This window comes from Perca fluviatilis, chromosome 4 (genome assembly GCF_010015445.1).
Source record: "Perca fluviatilis chromosome 4, GENO_Pfluv_1.0, whole genome shotgun sequence".
NCBI lineage: Eukaryota > Metazoa > Chordata > Actinopteri > Perciformes > Percidae > Perca > Perca fluviatilis.
In genome coordinates, this window is record NC_053115.1 from 20,501,291 (window position 1) to 20,519,024 (window position 17,734).

General features: G+C 40.1%; 4 protein-coding genes across 6 annotated transcripts in view; 1 reads left to right on the forward strand and 3 right to left on the reverse strand.

Moving 5' to 3' along the window:
- The first annotated feature begins 338 nt into the window (after positions 1-338).
- Positions 339-3,381, forward strand: ppcs (phosphopantothenoylcysteine synthetase). Its single transcript, XM_039798761.1, has 4 exons — positions 339-472; positions 1,318-1,855; positions 1,937-2,040; positions 2,272-3,381. Exons 1-4 carry the CDS (start codon positions 425-427, stop codon positions 2,596-2,598), a joined length of 1,017 nt encoding a protein of 338 aa, XP_039654695.1. The 5' UTR covers positions 339-424; the 3' UTR covers positions 2,599-3,381.
- utp3 (UTP3 small subunit processome component) lies at positions 3,253-9,398 on the reverse strand. Its single transcript, XM_039798760.1, has 16 exons — positions 9,212-9,398; positions 8,783-8,870; positions 7,230-7,286; positions 7,085-7,141; positions 6,878-6,998; positions 6,730-6,798; positions 6,517-6,638; positions 6,263-6,418; positions 6,069-6,140; positions 5,378-5,418; positions 5,195-5,291; positions 4,846-4,980; positions 4,609-4,745; positions 4,469-4,529; positions 3,710-3,817; positions 3,253-3,534 (listed from the first exon to the last, which is right to left on the reverse strand). The coding sequence occupies exons 1-16, from the start codon at positions 9,226-9,228 to the stop codon at positions 3,445-3,447; spliced, it is 1,428 nt and encodes a 475-aa protein (XP_039654694.1). The 5' UTR covers positions 9,229-9,398; the 3' UTR covers positions 3,253-3,444.
- A 1,030-nt stretch (positions 9,399-10,428) lies between these two features.
- fam83e (family with sequence similarity 83 member E) lies at positions 10,429-16,306 on the reverse strand. Of its 3 annotated transcripts, none has more exons than XM_039796548.1 (10): positions 15,867-16,306; positions 15,164-15,758; positions 14,529-14,675; positions 13,193-13,317; positions 12,675-13,115; positions 12,363-12,422; positions 12,205-12,255; positions 11,884-12,118; positions 11,584-11,793; positions 10,429-11,370 (listed from the first exon to the last, which is right to left on the reverse strand). In XM_039796548.1, exons 2-10 carry the CDS (start codon positions 15,629-15,631, stop codon positions 11,191-11,193), a joined length of 1,917 nt encoding a protein of 638 aa, XP_039652482.1. In that variant the 5' UTR covers positions 15,632-15,758; positions 15,867-16,306; the 3' UTR covers positions 10,429-11,190. The 3 variants fall into 3 exon arrangements, with proteins under 3 accessions (XP_039652482.1, XP_039652479.1, XP_039652481.1); XM_039796545.1 differs by having other exon boundaries at positions 10,429-11,373; positions 15,867-16,304; XM_039796547.1 differs by lacking the exon at positions 15,867-16,306 and having other exon boundaries at positions 10,429-11,373; positions 15,164-15,799.
- Positions 16,307-16,621: 315 nt separating this feature from the next.
- Positions 16,622-17,734, reverse strand: part of emp3a (epithelial membrane protein 3a) — a 51,152-nt gene continuing 50,039 nt past the window's right edge. Inside the window, exon 6 of the mRNA XM_039796690.1 lies at positions 16,622-17,056. Within this exon, the coding sequence (XP_039652624.1) occupies positions 16,881-17,056 (176 nt within the window). The 3' untranslated portion in view covers positions 16,622-16,880. The remainder of the gene's footprint in view (positions 17,057-17,734) is intronic.

Consider the following 17,734-nt stretch of genomic DNA (forward strand, 5'->3'; position numbering starts at 1 on the left):
AAACCACATAATTTCCAATAAAACTCTGTGCAGGTTTTTCACACCATCCAATAATTTATCTCCAAAAGTATTTAACACTCAGCAAAGCAACATGTATTTATTTTTCCCATTAAATTACAGGCTAAGACAATTTCTTCAATCCTTGCAGTCTCTGCAGGGGGGAAATGTTGCATTTTATTAGGTCATGATGCTAAAGTTCATAAAGTCTGACACCTCATTTGAAAGTGAGAAAAGTAATTGACGCACGACATTATTTCATCGGACTCAAAAATACCATTGGTGGTGGTGGTGGTACCGTTTACTGCCACAGGGGGCGCTGGCGGTTTTCTTCAGTGTTTATTAAGACCAAAGAATTCAGCTCAGTGGTTTCAGGAAGTGTACAAGTTGTTGTGAAGCTGACAACCTTCCTTCTTATATACTGTCTATGCAACCTTCTTATTATACATCCATGACAACAACCTCGGAATCTAAAGTAGGGCATTTTGCAGTTTTATCTTTATGTGTTGTGATAAAAACACGCGTTGTTTTTGTTCGATTCATGGTGTTGTCACGGTGGCAATTGGCAAATATTGCCTCATAGCAGGTAACGTGATGTGTTTTTTGCAAAGGAGTGAAGAGGACTCACCCTGCTCCTGTTCTTCTCACCTGTCAGATTACTTAACATTTGTGGATAAATTCAGAAAATTAATTATTTTGTCCTTGACACATTTATCAAGAGACGCCAGCAAAGATACCTTTATTACGCAAACTGTTAAGGTTGAGGTTGACCTGTTAAGTTCACTCACTGTAGTCTATGCATACTGTGAGGTACCATAAAGTTGTGTAAACAGTGGGAGATATAATTAACAAAAATATGTCAAATTTGATGCTGTGGCTATATAAATATATAAAATATCCACACTTTTAGTCCCGGATATGGATCAAGCTCCAAAAGGTCATACACTTCCCATAATGCAGCTCGATAGTCTTTTATTAGACACGTCTTGCATGTCCCATATTTGTTTCCTGCACTTTCTGTTAAAAAGAAATATGGTCCCTAAGCTTTGTTCTCAAATGTTTACTCCAGAAGTATCCTGGTTTTACTTGACTGCAGCTGTGTCTGATTTCTACCGTATATCCCTCATTACATCAATTATTTTCTCAAACTTAACACTCTAGACTAACAAAAGACATAACTGGGTAAACAGGCAGCCTAAACAGATGTTAATGTGCAAAAGTTCCCCATTACACACATCTGACATTCTGACTGCTTATGTCCATCACTGTGCTACATTAAAATCTCTTTCCTCATGATGCCCTCTCTCTCTCTCTCATCAGGTGATGGCTGAACCCAGAATATCTTCCATTGATGGGAAGTTAGCTGAAGAATTTGCCGTTCCCTCCCATGTCGAGGAGGTCAAAGAGAAGATGGCTGCTTTCGCCAGGCATCATGATGCAGCGGGTAGCAGGGTGGTTCTCATAACATCAGGAGGCACCAAAGTTCCCCTAGAGTCTCGCACTGTTCGCTTTCTCGATAACTTCAGCAGCGGCAGACGAGGAGCCTCCTCAGCAGAGTATTTCATAGACTCGGGCTACGCGGTCATCTTCCTACACAGGCATCGCTCCCTCTACCCCTACACACGGATGTTCTCAACCATAAACATGCTGGATGCACTGAAGTTCAGAGGTGGAGAAGGAGCATCCAGTAACTCTGGTGAAGTGGTGGTTAACCAGCAGGTGCTTCCTAACATTGCCAAAGCACTAAAGCGATACCAGGAAGTGAAAGAAGGCAAACTACTTCTGCCCATTGAGTTCAGCACTCTGTCAGAATATCTGCATCTACTCAAAGCAGCAGCACAGGCACTCAGCACAATAGGTACAGATTAACAACTACTCAAAGGTTTAAACCGTGGCTCTTATCCATCATATTGTTCATAACTCCTTATTCTGCACTTAGGATCCAAGGCCATGTTTTACTTGGCTGCAGCTGTATCTGATTTCTATATACCAGCATCTGAGATGCCTGAACACAAAATCCAGTCTTCCAATGGACCTCTTCAAGTGAGTTAAAAAAATTAAAAAAAAAAAAAAAGATTCTAGCAAATGTACTTGCAAGACTTATTTCATTAGCCATGCAAGTAGCATGGCTCAATAGATGGCCATGTCAGCCTGTGCATTTAGCTCTAAGCACTGCTGTGCCACAGTACATCCTCAAAGAGTTGCTAGCATGGCTGTAGACTCTTAACCATTGGTATTTGGTATAATGAGAATATCCTTTTTTCTTCCCTTCAGCTCAGCATGAACATGGTCCCCAAAATACTGTCCCCACTGGTGAAGGACTGGGCACCTCAGGCTTTTGTCATATCTTTTAAGCTTGAGACGGATGCAACCATCCTGCTGGACAAGGCTCGGCGAGCTCTGGACACCTACAGGCACCAGGCAGTAGTGGCCAACGTGCTGGACTCTAGACGGGGTTATGTGGTGGTGGTGACCCGTGACACTCAGGCTGAGCTGATAGTCACAGAGGAGGATGTGAAGAATGAGGTGGAGATAGAGGAGAGGATAGTGAGCAACCTGACATCGGCACACAACAAGTTCATAACTCAACAAGCGGGTTGACAGTTATGATCTATACTGCATGCTTGAGTGAATGACACAGCTATAAGTTGTTGTCGGTCCTCTTACCCGATCCAGAGTTTAGCTTAAATTAATTTCCCTGTTCTGCTGACAAGTTTCTGTATATTCAGTATGCTGTATGGTTGCAAAACCTTAGGAGTAATAATTAACTATAAACACATGCCTTCCCTTGTCCTTTAATGTAAAAACGCATCTAAGCTTACAGTGCATTCCATTTACCTCGGAACTCGGAAGCTGGGAATGACGTCACACCCAAGTTGAATGCGTTCCATTTAGAAATCGGATTTTCATTGTTTTCATTAGCTCTAGCCAGGTTAGCAATGCCAGTTTATAACATACAAACAGTGTAACATGTCCACAGAATATGGACAGCACTGCGTGTACGACTGATTTAGTGAGACACAAATAACACAGAAGTGCTTATAACTGTATATTACTACAGGTTTCACAACTGTTGATACACGGAGCAGCCATGTTGGATTTTTATCTCAGGGTACTCTGTGGTTGCCAGATATCCAAGCTCGGAAATCTGAGGTCAACGGGCGCGTTTCTGACTTTGACCTCGGAAAATCCGACTTACGAGAACAAATGGAACGCACTAGTATAATGGTGTCGCTGTACATGGACAATATACCATTGAAAGTTTATTGAATGTTTATTCACATTGCGCAATGATCTAGAACAGAAATAATATTTTGATGTCTTTTTCTACAACAGTAAATGGCATGCTTTACTACACACCTATAATAAACATTTACAAGTACAGTCAATTGGTAATTTTTCAACCCCATGGTTTCACTTGGCAGCATATTCTGAATTCTCTCTTGGTTACTTAAGTTTGATGCTTTTCTTGACACCAGCACGAATACCAGACAGCTCTCCACTGTATCTTGTGTCCTCCCGACGCACCTCACGCACCTGTTGAGTATGAACAGTGTCAATATTGATCTTGGGAACATGTTTGACATATCAACATATACTCTTGATTTAAACTGATGAGCCTACAGATAGTTTCCCATAAACTTTTAATGCACTTTAGCAGTGTGATTATAAAAAAAAAAAAAAGTGTCTCAATCATATGGGTAATACAAACCTGGCCCTTTCTGCGGATTTTGGCCCGTCTGAACTTCTCTCTGTGCTTGACTCTAGGATTACGGTCAATTTTCTTCCTCTTTGGTGTGAGCCCCTTGTTCTTGGCCATCTGTGGAATTGATAGAGGCAAATAATTAGAAAAGCTGTTCAGAAATGACAAAGTTTAACATGGAATGCATGAAGTGTGAGATACACCACATTAAAATGTATTGGGGGGGAGAAAGCTTTTTGTAAGCTTGATCTGATGTAGCTTCCCTGTATGCACCCGGCCCAAGACAAATTTCTCCTATAGGAGACAAAGGCTTATCTTATCTTACCCACATAACCAAACCACTATATACAATATACAGTACATTTTATCCTCTTTGAGATTTGTCTTATACAGGACTTGATGTTCACCATGCCTAAATTCAGGCATAGAGCAGTTTTACATTGATAGAATACTTAATTAAATACATTGTTTCCCCCAGGGCAGCGTTTCAAGCTCACAAATGCTTTCTTGCTTTAAACCTGCTTCCAAAATGTAGGAATAAAATAATTCACATACAGCCCTACGCTGCTGTAAGACTAAATTGTAAATGAAATCCTGTTTATATAATGTAAACCAGTATAAGATTGTCAATTCAGGTGTGTTAGGCCATGTTGAAATTATCACCGGAGCTGACGGTGTTCTGTTAATTATGAATATTAAGTTAGTCTGGGTGAAGAGCATCTGACTGTAAATACTAATATTTAAGTGTGCGAATTGTTGTAACTGTACCTGGTAAGTGATTCCTCTTTTAGCATCTGGATCTTCCTCCTCATCTTCATTCTCTACCAACCTGCAACAAATTGACAATTTATCAGATCCCCAGTTGATTTTGTCCTAACTGCCATTTCAAAGACTCAGATCATACTTACTCTTCAGCTTCTGAGTCATTGCCCTTTCTCTTCAATTTCGACCGCTCCTCCACATCTCTGTAGAAACGCAGAGCCGCTTCCTCGTCCAGATCAGAGTCCGAGTCCTCCTCATCCTCAAGCATAGTTTCTCCAGAATCCTGCAAACAACGTGCACTCATTACCATTCAAGTTCCATAATAAAACAGCAACAGATTCAAAGTAATATCTGTGAATGAACTAAAAAAACTAAAATCTCACCTTTTCCTTCTTACTGGAGACTCTGGTTTTCTTTCCCTCAGCTGGTCTGCTGGCCTTATCCTTCTCCTCACCAGCTAACAGTTTGCGAAACTGAGGTGAAAGCCGAGCATCTACTGAACGTAGTTCATTGATGAGCTGCAGACAGGTATTGAAAGAGAGGGTTGTAACTAATGTAATGCTCCAGCCCAAATAGTTATTGCTGCCATTATTAAACGATATTAGCATTAAAAACAGGATTCTGTCCAAAATAAGAGTATAGATGCAGTTTTCTTGACATACACAGGACAAATATATTCACTAACCCTGCTTTCCACTGGCAGCAGGTGTTAATGTCAATGTGTGGACTTACATTTCTGTAGGTGAGCAGTCTTTCAATCACTGGATGGTTATGAACAGGGATTCGTTTTGCTTTCAGCACCAAGTAGAAACTGATGTTTGTGCAGTAACTGGGGCAGGAAAGAATCATTAGTCATTTAATGAAGGACTGTGACATGACTCTGCAATATGTAATTATAATTTAATTACAACTTACTTGAGATACAGTTGCTGTTTTGTCTTGAGGTAGTCCGCGCCCTTTGAAAAACAAATTGCCATAGCAACATGACATTATTAATTTGTTTCTCGGTGCTACCCGGCACATATCTGCACAACAAGCTTACAATGCAGCATCCAATGTCACATTTCTCTTATTAATAAATCTAACAACAGCCATTACATAAAACAAAAAGGAAGTTAATGATCAATCCAACAGCTGATTGCAGTCATTTTGAACCTAATCACAGCCATGGCAGATTTCCATGTGAATGCTTAAAGAGCCCCAGGTTAAGCAGGTTATAGGAACGATAACTTTGCTTTGATTATAAAACAGGCTGTAGCTGGTATGTCATACAATACAATTCTGCGGCTTAGCTGATGCTCTAAGACTGATTGTAGGTCTCCATCACAACAAGCGACCTCTTTCTTTTGGGCATTTTGGCATTTAATCAATAGGACAGCTTCAGACAGGAAAGGGGGGAGAGAGGGGGAGGACATGCAGCAAAGTGCCACAGGTTGGATTCGAACCATGGGCCGCTGCAGTAAGGACTGGGCCTTGGAACAAGGGGTGCACGCTCTACCACACATTCATTCTTTCGATACATTGTTTATTAGAAAAATAAAGTATAACCTTTAAAATTCATCCTGGTGACACATTCACAGCTAGAAATTAAGCTAAATGTGCTGACCTTCCCTGGTGGGATCTTTCCGTCCTTGACCATCTGTACGAGGGGCTGCAGCTCATCCTTTAGTTCATTAAGCTGCACACATACAAAATAATCAATTACATGTTGGCCAGTGGCAACTAGGCAAATATATTTAAACTGAAGAAAAAAATCGGAGGATGTTTTACATGCGTTTTGGTTGCATGCCTGTGTTGTACCTTTGCCTTGAAGTCCTGAATAAGGTCAAGCAGCTCTGGTGACTCCTTCTTCAAAAGTTTCATTTTTTCTTTCTGGGACATCTGCTTCAGGTCTTTCACAATCCTCTCTTTTTTTTCAACAGTCTTGTTTTCATCCTTCCCCTCCACAGCAAATTCCTTCATTTAGGCACATCAAACAAACAAAACACACGTTCTATCTTTGCTAGTGGAATTAACTGCAGGTGTACAGAAGACATTTATGATAAGAAAAATACCTGAAAAAAGTTTAAATCATAATCCTCCTCGCTCAGATTTGCAGCTAAGCGTTTTTGGATATTTCTGGCCTCTTCTTCTTCCTCTTGTTCCTCGGCTTCCAACTCGTCTTGCGATTTCCCCTCTTTAATAACAATTGAAAAGTTGCATAACCACAGAGACAACAATACTATCATGAATTGCCTAAATAATATTTCTGGAGATTAGACGCTTACTGGTGGTCACATAGTCAGAGTCATAGAACATCTTCTTCTTGGTGCCCCATGCCATTTCATTGGGAAGATCTGAGGAAGACAACATTACAGTTAAATGGGTATGACAGTTAACCAAATCCTGGATGTAAACTGATGATTTTATGTTTACCTTCTTCTTTTTTCCCCTCTAAATCACTCTCCATGTCCGTCCCCTCTTCTTCTTCTTCTTCCTCCTCCTCCTCCTCCTCCTCCTCCTCTGACTCCGAATCATCTAGGGCCATCACTTCCTCCTGTGAAATTCAGCTGAGCTTGAATTTGTTCTTGAACTACAGTAGATTCATTTTCTGAAGGTAAATCCAAACACCTAAGCCATCACCTCATCATCCAGTTCCTCCTGGTCGCTCTCCATTTGAACACCGCTGGCGAGAAGTTTCTGGGGCAAAGAGACCACAGCAAAAAAAAGTTAGACACAAAACCAGCAACATACACTTACCACAGAATCATTAGTGAGGTAAACTTACTGCAATCTTCTCATCATGAAACTCATCGATGTTGTCCTTAGAGTACTGTGACGATTTCTGAAAGGAAGAGAGGAGAAAAGTTCAAATCTGACTGTTGAAAACAATGACCAACAAGTTGTTTTTGATGATTGAGAGCGGCTTGTTTGATGCACAGATGGGAAATCAACTGCTGTATCAATATCAAAGTATGAGACTTACGATTGTGGTTATTACAAAAAAGTAACAGTATTATGGCGCTTTTCCATTACATGGTACCTACTCGCCTCGACTCTACTCTACTTTTTTGGTTTTCCATTACGAAAAAAAAAGTACCTGGTACCTGCTAACAGGTACTTTTTTTAGTACCTCCTCAGTCGAGGTTCCAAGCGAGCTGAGGCGAGCCGAAAATGTGACGTGAAAACCTGCAGGCTGCTGACTGGTCGGAAAGAATCGTCACTGATCACTGCATTGCTAGCGAGAGACGGCATTTTTAAATAGTTTAGCCAGCGGTGTTTTTTTGCTGCCGGAGGCTCCACGCAGAGCTTTCTCTGTAGCATACAAGTGGCCTGATGTTTATACTTGTGCGCTGGTGTGTGTTGAGTCGCCGTGTGTGTGTGTGTGTGTGTGTGTGTGTGTGTGTGTGTGTGTGTGTGTGTGTGTGTGTGTGTAGCTGGTGAGCGAGGGAGAAGTGAGAGAGTGACGGCGATTAGCTCCGCAGCGAGTAGTGACTCTAGAGTCATATAGTGAGAGAAACAAAGTGTCTGCCCTGTTCTTTCTGACCACGGTGGGAAATCTGGAGCAGTAAAAGTTAACTATCTTGTTGATTTTATGTTGTTTACGGAGAAGGAGAACCAGGAAATGAGTCGGGGGGGAAAATGCAACGCTACCAAGCCACGCCCACGGCAGTCGCTATGACGACCAGCCACGCTGAGGCGGTACTAAAATCTGCAATGGAAAAGGGACGCACAGTGCGCCGAGTCGAGGCGAGTCGAGCAGGTACCGTGTAATGGAAAAACACCATTAGAGATAAGCGGTACAAATTTCTGATCTTATTTTTATTTGTCACTTTTAACTTATTGGCCTTCATTTCCACATTACTACCACCACCTCTAGTTTAGATTCAATATTATGTACCAGAACCTACGCACAACAGTAAACATGAACTGTTTCGGGTACAGTAGAGGCAATGAGTCTGTGTTACCTTATTTGACAGAAATCTACCCATGTGCCTGTTATTTCTGACAATGTGCTAAACAGAACGGTCTATTATGCTTTAGTAAATTAAATCCCAACAAACAAAAAATGCTTTAAAAAAAAAAAAAAGAAGATATTTATATTTAAATACTACCGTTGAAATCCCCGGGAGAGTCTGACACAGCCTGATTCTGGACAGTAAAACAGATTAGCGCTCCAATTCAAGTTCATGTTCTGCTTGTTCAACAGTTGATTGGTACATTGCTATTAAAACACATTCTAAGGGGATTATAATTGCTATTTTTTCAGAATGATAAAGTACAGGCAGACAACAACACTGCAGAAAACAGGCCAGGACACATCTGCTGCGGAGTCCTTACCTTATCAGGGACAGGCATGTTCTTGTAGGCTTCAGGGTCATCTTCATCATATCGCTCTGTCTTCTTTGGCCTTTGTATCTTCACAGCCCTGAGCAATACAAGAAAGGAGACATATGCGTTTTAATCTCTGCTCTGTGACATTCAGAGGATGTTTATATAACTGGCATATCTTTTTAATTTCCTGTAGTAGGTCTGAATGCAAATGTAAGGGTCAGAGCCAATAACTAAAAGGGTACCATAACACGTCCCCCTAACTGTTAATGACCACAATAAAACAGTGCATAGAGGTTAAGTGTAACTTAAGCAGCCCCATTAAAACATACAAACGTGCAAACTCTGATTTTAGCTAACGTTAACTTCAGCCTTGTAGAGATAGGATAGTTCTGGCAATGCGAGACCAATTTTAACGTTAACGTTAGCCAAACTTACCTTTTAGCTCGCACCATGATGGAAAATGATTAAACTTGTTTGCTACACGTTAGCAAACGAAACAGGAGATGAATGACAACCAAGCAACACGCTTCAACGCCAGTACTAATATCTGGAGATTAAAACAAAAGAAAACTGTAAACATCCAGTTGAATTGAGTTGAAGCGAAACATTTTCCACTCGCTCTGGTTACCATGTGCTTCCGTGGTTTCTTCTTCTTCTTTTTTATTGGCGGTCTGCAAAGCAATATGAAAGGTGCATACCGCCACCTACTGTACTGGAGTGTGTAACATATTTGTATTTATAGTGTTGGAAGCGTCGGAATTTATTACATATTTATCTGCGAAAAAAGTTTTCGATTCTAAATGTTGAATGAAAAAATAATCTCTCTGTTTTTCTGACTCAAAACTCAAAATCCTATGGAGCATGGTTGCTGCTGATTCAAAATCAAAGATTTATAGATTTATGAATCAGAGCAATGATTCATAAATCAATTCTCACATAAGAATTGCACACACACACACACACACAAAAAAATTATTTTCTTGCAGAGCGCTAAATATGTATATGTAGCGCTCTGCAAGAAAATAATTTTTAATGTGTGATTGTGATTGTGAATAATGTGTATACACATTGTATAAATGATTCTCTGTCAAATCAGCAGAGGGAAGCACGTAGAAACAGCCGTTACAGACAGACAAAATGCATCACTTAGTTTCCTTGCTGGGGATATTGCATGGGTAAATCAATTAATTTTATGGAGGAAAAAACAGTCATCAATCATTTAACAGTCATCAATCACTCAATCAGTCACTTTACAAGAGTAAACTGTGCTTCAAGTCCCCCAAATCCCAGAAACAATACTGAGGACATCAGACTTCACTGTTAGCTATAGGCCTATTGCCTCTTTCTACATTGGACCTTTAACGTCTTGTCAGCACATGCTCAAAGTTTTACTTTAAAGGTGCCCTGCCACACAAAACCGTTTTTACTTGAATTTCTTGAAATATATGTTTGTGTTATGTCGTGAATGTGAAAATGAACTGCTGCCTCCTCTGTCAGCTCTAGCCAATCAAAAGAAATAAGCGGAGAAATCAGGCCAATTACAAAAGCTGGTCAGTCTGACATCATGTTGCCTGAGTTCATTACTATTCATGAGCTCGCCCAGTTGAGCTGGGTAAAGGATGCTGATAGCCAGGCTCTCATTGGCTAGCTGTTAGCCAATCAGAGTCAAGCAGCTTAGCTTGTTGAATATTAATGAGAACTGGCAAAGTTGGAGGCTTTCTTTACCATGCTAGAATGGCTTGAAACAAGGTAAGCAAGGCATTTTTTCCACAAAAAATGTTACAGAGTCCATGGTAGAACTTTAGACATTACCACAAAGTAATGAAATACGTGTGGCAAGGCACCTTTAAAACAATTTATTACATTTATTTCACACCTTCTTTTTCATAATATACTGTATACTGTTGTATTAAGTCCAGTATGTCCTAACCATATACTGAACAAAATAATCCTTGTTACATCTTTTGTCAATTCATCAGCATTTTCTTTTACACACTTGTATCAAACACAAATGCACTGTACATGTATTGCCACTTGCTGAAGGCTTAATACAATCATAGTTATTCCATTTTTTAATCAAAAGGTTCTTAATCTATAATTTATTTTTCTGTGAGGTTCAGTGGTTAGAACAGCTGATACTAGCATTAACAGAACAGTTTCATGTACTTTAACATTCTAAAGCAAAGCTTTGCTGTATGTACAGTGAAACATCTTATCAAATTCAGGTAGCACTGATATACATTCTATATACAGTATACAGTGGTTTTATTGTCAGATTCACAGCCTGTTTTGGGCTTTGTTTGGGTAATTAACACTGCAGAGTTTGTAACTATCCGCTCCTGGCAGCTGCCTTTTCTCGGTGACAGAAGATGATATTACAGAACATGATGCTCATGTATTTTCTTCCTCGTTCCTTATTCCTGTTCGGTCTCTGCCAGTGACCTCCTCCAGTCCATACTGAGTGCATAACTGGAGCTGCGAGGCCTCTCTCTGGGCAGAAAGTTTTTTGGAGTTCTGTACAATAAAGGTTTCAACTCATCGTTCCTCTTCTTCATCAGGGCAAGAGCAGGCGTCATATGATCCGGGTCGAAACACTGCTAAGGAAACAGGAGATTGACGGCAACAAAAAACATTAAAATCATGTGCATAATCTGAGTAAAGGATTATAGTGCTTCTTTTACTTCAGTGATTTAAAGAGTAAAATCTCTGTGAGATATAAACTTCTTTGTGTAATAAATTTCTCTTTCTCCATCACTCCTTCTTCACAAGTATATACACAGAGAAATACTACAAATTCACACACTTACAGCAGCCTTAAACCTTGGCACTGGGGCTCCTCTGTCATCATCTGTGTTGGGTACACTCAGCTCCAGCATGGACTGGCTCAGTTCTGACACAGCGGTCTTTGGTCCTCTCTTGAGCAGTCCTGAAGTGCTCTGCTGAGGCTGAATCCTCTTCATAATGTCACTTAGAGAGCTGAAGCTCTCAGACTGCGGCACCCTCAGGATGATAGGTTTCTGTGAGCACAGAAATGCATCTCGGTTTTCTCAACTCACAGGAGCTCAAGGTTACAGTAACTCAAGTGTTTGGAAAGGCAAGTTACTTACTCTCGAAGATCGTGTGTTCTCCACATTGAAGATAGTTTCATTTATGCTGCTGTCTGCTTCCAAAATGGCCTCCCTCTTTGACCACTCTTTTCTCTTAGAAGAGGAAATTGTGATTATATTGTCTGTTGGTTTTGTTGCTTTATCATCAAGTCTTGTTGTCGTTCTGTCATTTAAATTGGTGCTCTTCTCTATCGAGAGTTGCTTGAAGTTGGCTTTATTTATTATGTGTTCCACTCTGCAGGAGAAAAAAACCCATTTTATTTTAGATATGACATATTAATACTAAATTATTCCAGGTTTCCTTTATCTTTTGGGTGTTACCTCTTCATTGTTTCTAGAGCTTTCAGGTCTGTTGGTGAGAGTTGTGTGTTGCTATGAAAATAACCAAGAAACGATTTGCATAAATTGTTAGCAGAAAAAGACAAAAAGACAATAGTCTTAATCAGTATAATGTTAAAATTGGCTGTAACAAAACTCACTTGAAAGTTGTTGATTTATCTGGCACATTGTTTCTCACTGGAAAAGTGTTTTCATATACCCTGTCACATACAAAAAGAGATATATAGAGTATAAGTCATACAAACAACCTGTGGCACAAAATATTAAAACTATGCTGTGCTACAAAGGGGAATTTACTCAAAAAAACATTTCCTTTCATTATTTTGGTGTAAGATTCAGTGAAAGGTAAATTATAGTTGTAAGTTCTATTTGTGTAAATGGAAAAGTGAATATGTATTGTATGCTTAATCCAAAGACAATTTAGATCGGTTTAGTCAAGATAATCCATGTACCTTTTCTTATCCAGAAATTGGTTTCCATTGTTAGTAAAACCCTCCATAATGGGTGTATTTTTATCAAATATCATTTTGCTCTGCAGTGGCATTTCCTTGGCCATGATTTCCTCGTGTTGGTCAAGAGGACTGTCAGGGAAGCAGCTGTTTCTCTGGATAACCCCCATGGCTTCCCAGTCCAGGAGGGACTCAGCAGGTGGGGATGGAGGGTTGGCAATCTCAGGCTCCGAATGGTGATGTCTTTGAAACCAGAGATCTGAGTGGTCTTTCAGCTGATGAGTCACATCTAGGCCTACATGAGTACCTGTAACCCTCCATGTGTCTGGCATGGGGAGCGAAGCAGCAAAAAGGATCCTGAACTCCCTATCGAATGAGTCAACAACTGGGCCGCTTAGAACAGTGATCAACTGCCGGTGCAGGTGGGCGTCTGTCCATGTGAGGCTGCAAAGACAGCACGTTACATAACTTTCAAGTGTGTTTAAACCACATAAAAGGAGTTAAAAGACACGACTGCTCACCTGTAGCTGCCGTGAATCACTGTCTCTAAATCCACCAGGAGGAACTTGTCTTTCATTTCCCCAACCACCATTCTTCCCGTCCTCGAACAGAAAGTTTTCCCTCCAAGAACACGGACCTGCATGTTCTGCCAGACCACAAGCTTAAGTTGAAACTCGAGGTTGAAACTTGGTGTTTATCGGTGACAGAAAGTGAACAGCGTGTAATATCTTGTATCATGCACAAGGTTTGTTTAAACAAGAGTCTACAGCCATGATAGGGGCTGAAGCTGTACTTGGCAGAGGTGCTTTGAGCTAAATGATAACATAAGCATTCTAACATGTTCACTGTGACAATGCTGACAATGTTAGCATGTTAACATTAGCTAGTTAGCACTAAACACAAAGTAAAGATGAGGCTGATAGGAGTATTATTAGTTTTGCAGGTATTCAGTCATAAACCAAAGTATTTGGTGTATATGAAAAGTTATAACAAGTCATCCTGAGAGGGGCATGAATGTGCACTATGTTTACTGGCAATCAATCCAGTAGTTGTTGAGACATGACAACAGTTATTGGGATAGATTCTGGAGGAACCATGAATGTCCGTACCATTTGTGCCAATCCATCTTGTAGATTTTAAGATATTTTACTGGATAAGTAAAAACCTTGACCTGCTGGTAGCAGCCTTTGAAAAGTCAGGGGATCACCAAAATCACTCCTCTGGGCACAATGAGTATCTGTACCAAATTCAATCCATCTAGTAGTTGTTGAGATATTTCAGTCTGGACCAAAGTGGTCGACTGACCAACCAACATTGCCCTTTCTAGAGCCACACCCAGATAGTATGGCTAAAAAATGTGCATCATATTGTTATAGTAGCCATGGCATACACCAGTAATTAATATTATATAATTAATATAATTAGTCTTTCCCACAATTATAGACCGTGTTTTAAGGTCTGTTCATTTTTGAGTCGATGTTCATTGATTGCATGTACTGCATTCATGAAAATTTTTCAATTTAATTTCGTTTTCAACATCAGGCATAATATTTCATCCCTCGATAGAAACACAGACACCACTGAATGATGTGCAACCAGTTTAACCAGCTATGTATTGTGTTATACTCCTAAGATAATCATGTCAAAGTAAAAGCTGTCTCTCTAGAGTAGGTATGCAGTGTGTCAAGTTTTTAAATGATACTTACATTGAGATGTGACCTTTGTTAGAAAGAATCCCATAACACAATGTGTTGAATCTATTAGACTGGTGGTGCTTGGTTTTGGAAAAAATGTCAAACATACACAAATGATTGGCTGCTAGGTGTGTGCTAATTTGCAGGAGGTGAGGTGACTCACCGGATGCCTGAGCCTGTTGAGTGTGAAGTTCTCTTGACTGGATCTTTGGTTCAGTATGATGTAGACGGGGACACCCCGGGAGGCAGCATTGTGTAAATCACCAATTATTGCACCATCTGTCAGTCGGTCTGTCACAATGGCAATTACCTGCGTAGTACACAAAATGTCACTAAGCCTGTAATTGACAGGATCATTCACAAAGTGGCTTACACAAAATTTAACTCTTTATTTTCTTATTTTATTTCACTGATGATTAGATGAAAATAATCATATCAAGTATTACCAGCAAAATGTTGTAAAGTAAAAGGAGTTTCTTTCAGAGTGCTATAATATATTGTTTTAATGTTGTAGCTGTTGCAGGTTGCGTCATGTGTGAATACTCTATATACTGTGGAAGAGTTTAAACTAAAGCAGTGCCTTTTATTTTTTTGTTTATTCTACATTTTTCAAGTAAAATCTTAAACTAAAGCCACCAATTAAACGTAGTGGAACACACAGTGCAACATTTCTCTCTGAAATTAAAACAAATGAAAATAATAATACTACAAGTTCCCTCAAATTAGTCCTGATGTGCTCCACCTCTACCCATACAAAGAAATGTGTTGTGATCATCCATAAAAATCATATTTGCATACTTGGCCAGCCTTTTGCAAATGCCGTCTGATGATCTGTCTGACAGGAGGTTCTCCCTCTGCAGGAGGACTGGTGTGGACTGTAACGCTTCCCTTTGACACCCAGGGGCTTTTTTCAGGCCAGCCCAGCTCCAGGTTTGGGGCTGGTGTGTCTGAGTAGGAAGGGAAGTAGGTGGAACAGATGTCCTCCATCTCTGAGCTGCCTTCCTCTCCATTCTCCTGTCGTTGCACCTGTAGCGGATTAAAGCAGTAGTCCTGAGCCCAGCTGGTTATCTGACTGAGTTCTTCAGAAGACAGGAAGCAGCCGGAGCGCTCTGTGCCAATGGAGCTGTAAAAGGCCTCTGGTCCTGCATTTAGGAGTCTCTCGACTGCTTGACGCTCCTTCTCACAATGCAGGAACTCTGGCGAGGACTCATTCACCGGCAGGAACTCTACATCCTTATCGAGACTCTGCTCTTGGGAGTTTGACATGACCACAGCCTGGTGTGTCTCTGAGAATAAGTGAAGTCAAAGATGATCCTTTCTGAGAAAAGTCAATTTAGGGTTCACAAGTTCAGTCCTGAGCACATTTTATGTTCTGCAGCAGCCTTGTCCCCACCTCATGTTGACATAAGAAAAAAAATCAATGATTAAAAGTGATCAGTGTGTCTGAAAAAAATAAATAATCAGTTAAAACACACAAATATCAACACAATGTGAAACTCACCTCCTGGGCAGCATGTCTCATCTCTCAGGCTCAAGTATAACTCAAAAGCTCACGGTAGCTGTAGCTCTTCCTATGTTCCCACCCTTGCATGTCATCTTAACTACTCCACTCCTTCTTACCAACATTGTTCTCAGATTCCAGAAATTCTGTGCAGCTGACAGATCATTTGTTTGCCTCGAAACACAAACTTCCAATCCTACTGTGGCTCTCTGATCTTCACAGCTGCAGTAATCAAATGAAATCATAGTCTATGATATTGTAGTTCCAGGTCATACACCTTCTAAACATATGTGAGGTGTGTGGCAAAACTATTACCATGTGTACTTTATCTAAGAGGCTGCTTTTTACCTCCCAGTTTCTTTTTTGGACTGGTCCAGCCTGACAAGTAGGTTTGTTGACACTGTATGTTCCCATCTAAAGGTGTCAGGTGCAATCACAGCAGTTTCTGTTTTATTTCTTTGTAAATACCTTTAAAAAAAATGTGTTATGCATCCCAATACTACAGTTTGTTATCATTTCATTATCACAATTGTCTACTAGTCGGTAGAAATAGTGCTAGCATACTTTAACAAAGTGAACAATGGGTGCAAAGAGTGATTAGATGACAAAGATGGCGCACCCTTTTGCAACCACTGTGTTATATGTGAGGATTGCACATGCACTGTGTTACGAAGAAAGCACTTAATACAAAACAAAACAGGCCTTATGCAGATTTAGCCTTACAGGAATGCTCTTTAGTAAAGGTCACGTCAACAATAGGTGTATTGATTTTTTAATACGTAAACACAGATATATACAAAATACATCAAAAACTGTAATCAAAATCATACATTAAGCACAAGTTTTATTTACCTTATATTTCTATGTCAGAATGCTTTTTCTAACACGTGTCTTACAGCATGACTGAGTTTTCTTGATCTGGTAACAACAACGTGCCTCATGTGCGCTTACTGATAACTGGAAAGTAAGTGCAGAGCATCACACTCTTATTAAGAGGTTTTTCCAGTTTTTGGCTCACTGCTTCTTGCGCAGGTGGACGTATAGGACTCCACTAACCAAGAGGAGAGGGACACACAGCCACGCCAGGATGAAACAGTAGCCAAAGCGTCCCTTGCTTAGATCTCTGGAGTCACTTAAGATCTCCTTTCTGTGGAAGGTGAAGATGAGGCAAGCAGCAAAGGTTGTGAAACCTGCAAGAGTAACACATTAAAAAGCTTTAGTTCCAATTCTCATCACAGTCATATTAAATACACATCAGGGACTAATGAAGGAAATATTTAGTAACAAATGTTTTGCAAACGGATAAGATCGCATTGTTCTGCATTTTTCTTCTGTCATCAAATACCACAAAAAGACCAAAGCCAATGATGCAACAGTCCGTCTCTCACTTCTTTCCAGCTTCCCTAAACTGTCTGTGGCAGTCAGCTTCAAGCCCATTGGTTTCTACTGAAGATGTAAATCTTAAATGGGCCAGACATTTATTTGTCTAATTTTTTGAAAAGGCTACAGAATTTTCTAAAACAGATGTACACTGTAGGTTTTAGCAAATGTTACAGTAGTAAATAGTGCTTTTGTTAGTGACTATTTTTAGCTGCGGATTGATACACATTTGGCGCTCTAGAAAGTATTTGCAGCAGCACGACAGTGAATGTGGGATTGACTGAAAATAAACTACATCTTTCACATGGTCATCGAAATGAGTATACAGGCATGATTCATAATGGAGTAGAAAATAGCAGACATTTAAACCATGCTGATTTTATTTATCAAGTCACACCCTGATATACAGGTCTACTCTACAACTATAAAAAACAAAAAAGCCAATTTAAAAAAAGGATTGCAGTTAAGTTATTACTGTCATAACAAAT

What these genes read in the sequence shown, in the direction of transcription:
- ppcs (XM_039798761.1), top strand. Translation starts at nt 425, where the DNA reads ATGCAACCTTCTTATTATACATCCATGACAACAACCTCGGAATCTAAA. An exon ending in CAACAACCTCGGAATCTAAA is followed by an intron (nt 473 to 1,317) that starts GTAGGGCATTTT and finishes CTCTCTCATCAG; the next exon opens with GTGATGGCTGAACCCAGAAT. An exon ending in ACAGGCACTCAGCACAATAG is followed by an intron (nt 1,856 to 1,936) that starts GTACAGATTAAC and finishes TTCTGCACTTAG; the next exon opens with GATCCAAGGCCATGTTTTAC.
- utp3 (XM_039798760.1), bottom strand. An exon ending in GAAAGATCCCACCAGGGAAG is followed by an intron (nt 5,419 to 6,068) that starts GTCAGCACATTT and finishes TGTTTTTCAAAG; the next exon opens with GGCGCGGACTACCTCAAGAC. An exon ending in GACTGCTCACCTACAGAAAT is followed by an intron (nt 4,981 to 5,194) that starts GTAAGTCCACAC and finishes ACCTGTCTGCAG; the next exon opens with CTCATCAATGAACTACGTTC.
- fam83e (XM_039796545.1), bottom strand. Translation starts at nt 15,631, where the DNA reads ATGTCAAACTCCCAAGAGCAGAGTCTCGATAAGGATGTAGAGTTCCTG. An exon ending in TCAACAGGCTCAGGCATCCG is followed by an intron (nt 13,318 to 14,528) that starts GTGAGTCACCTC and finishes GTGGTCTGGCAG; the next exon opens with AACATGCAGGTCCGTGTTCT. An exon ending in GTGATTCACGGCAGCTACAG is followed by an intron (nt 13,116 to 13,192) that starts GTGAGCAGTCGT and finishes CTGTCTTTGCAG; the next exon opens with CCTCACATGGACAGACGCCC.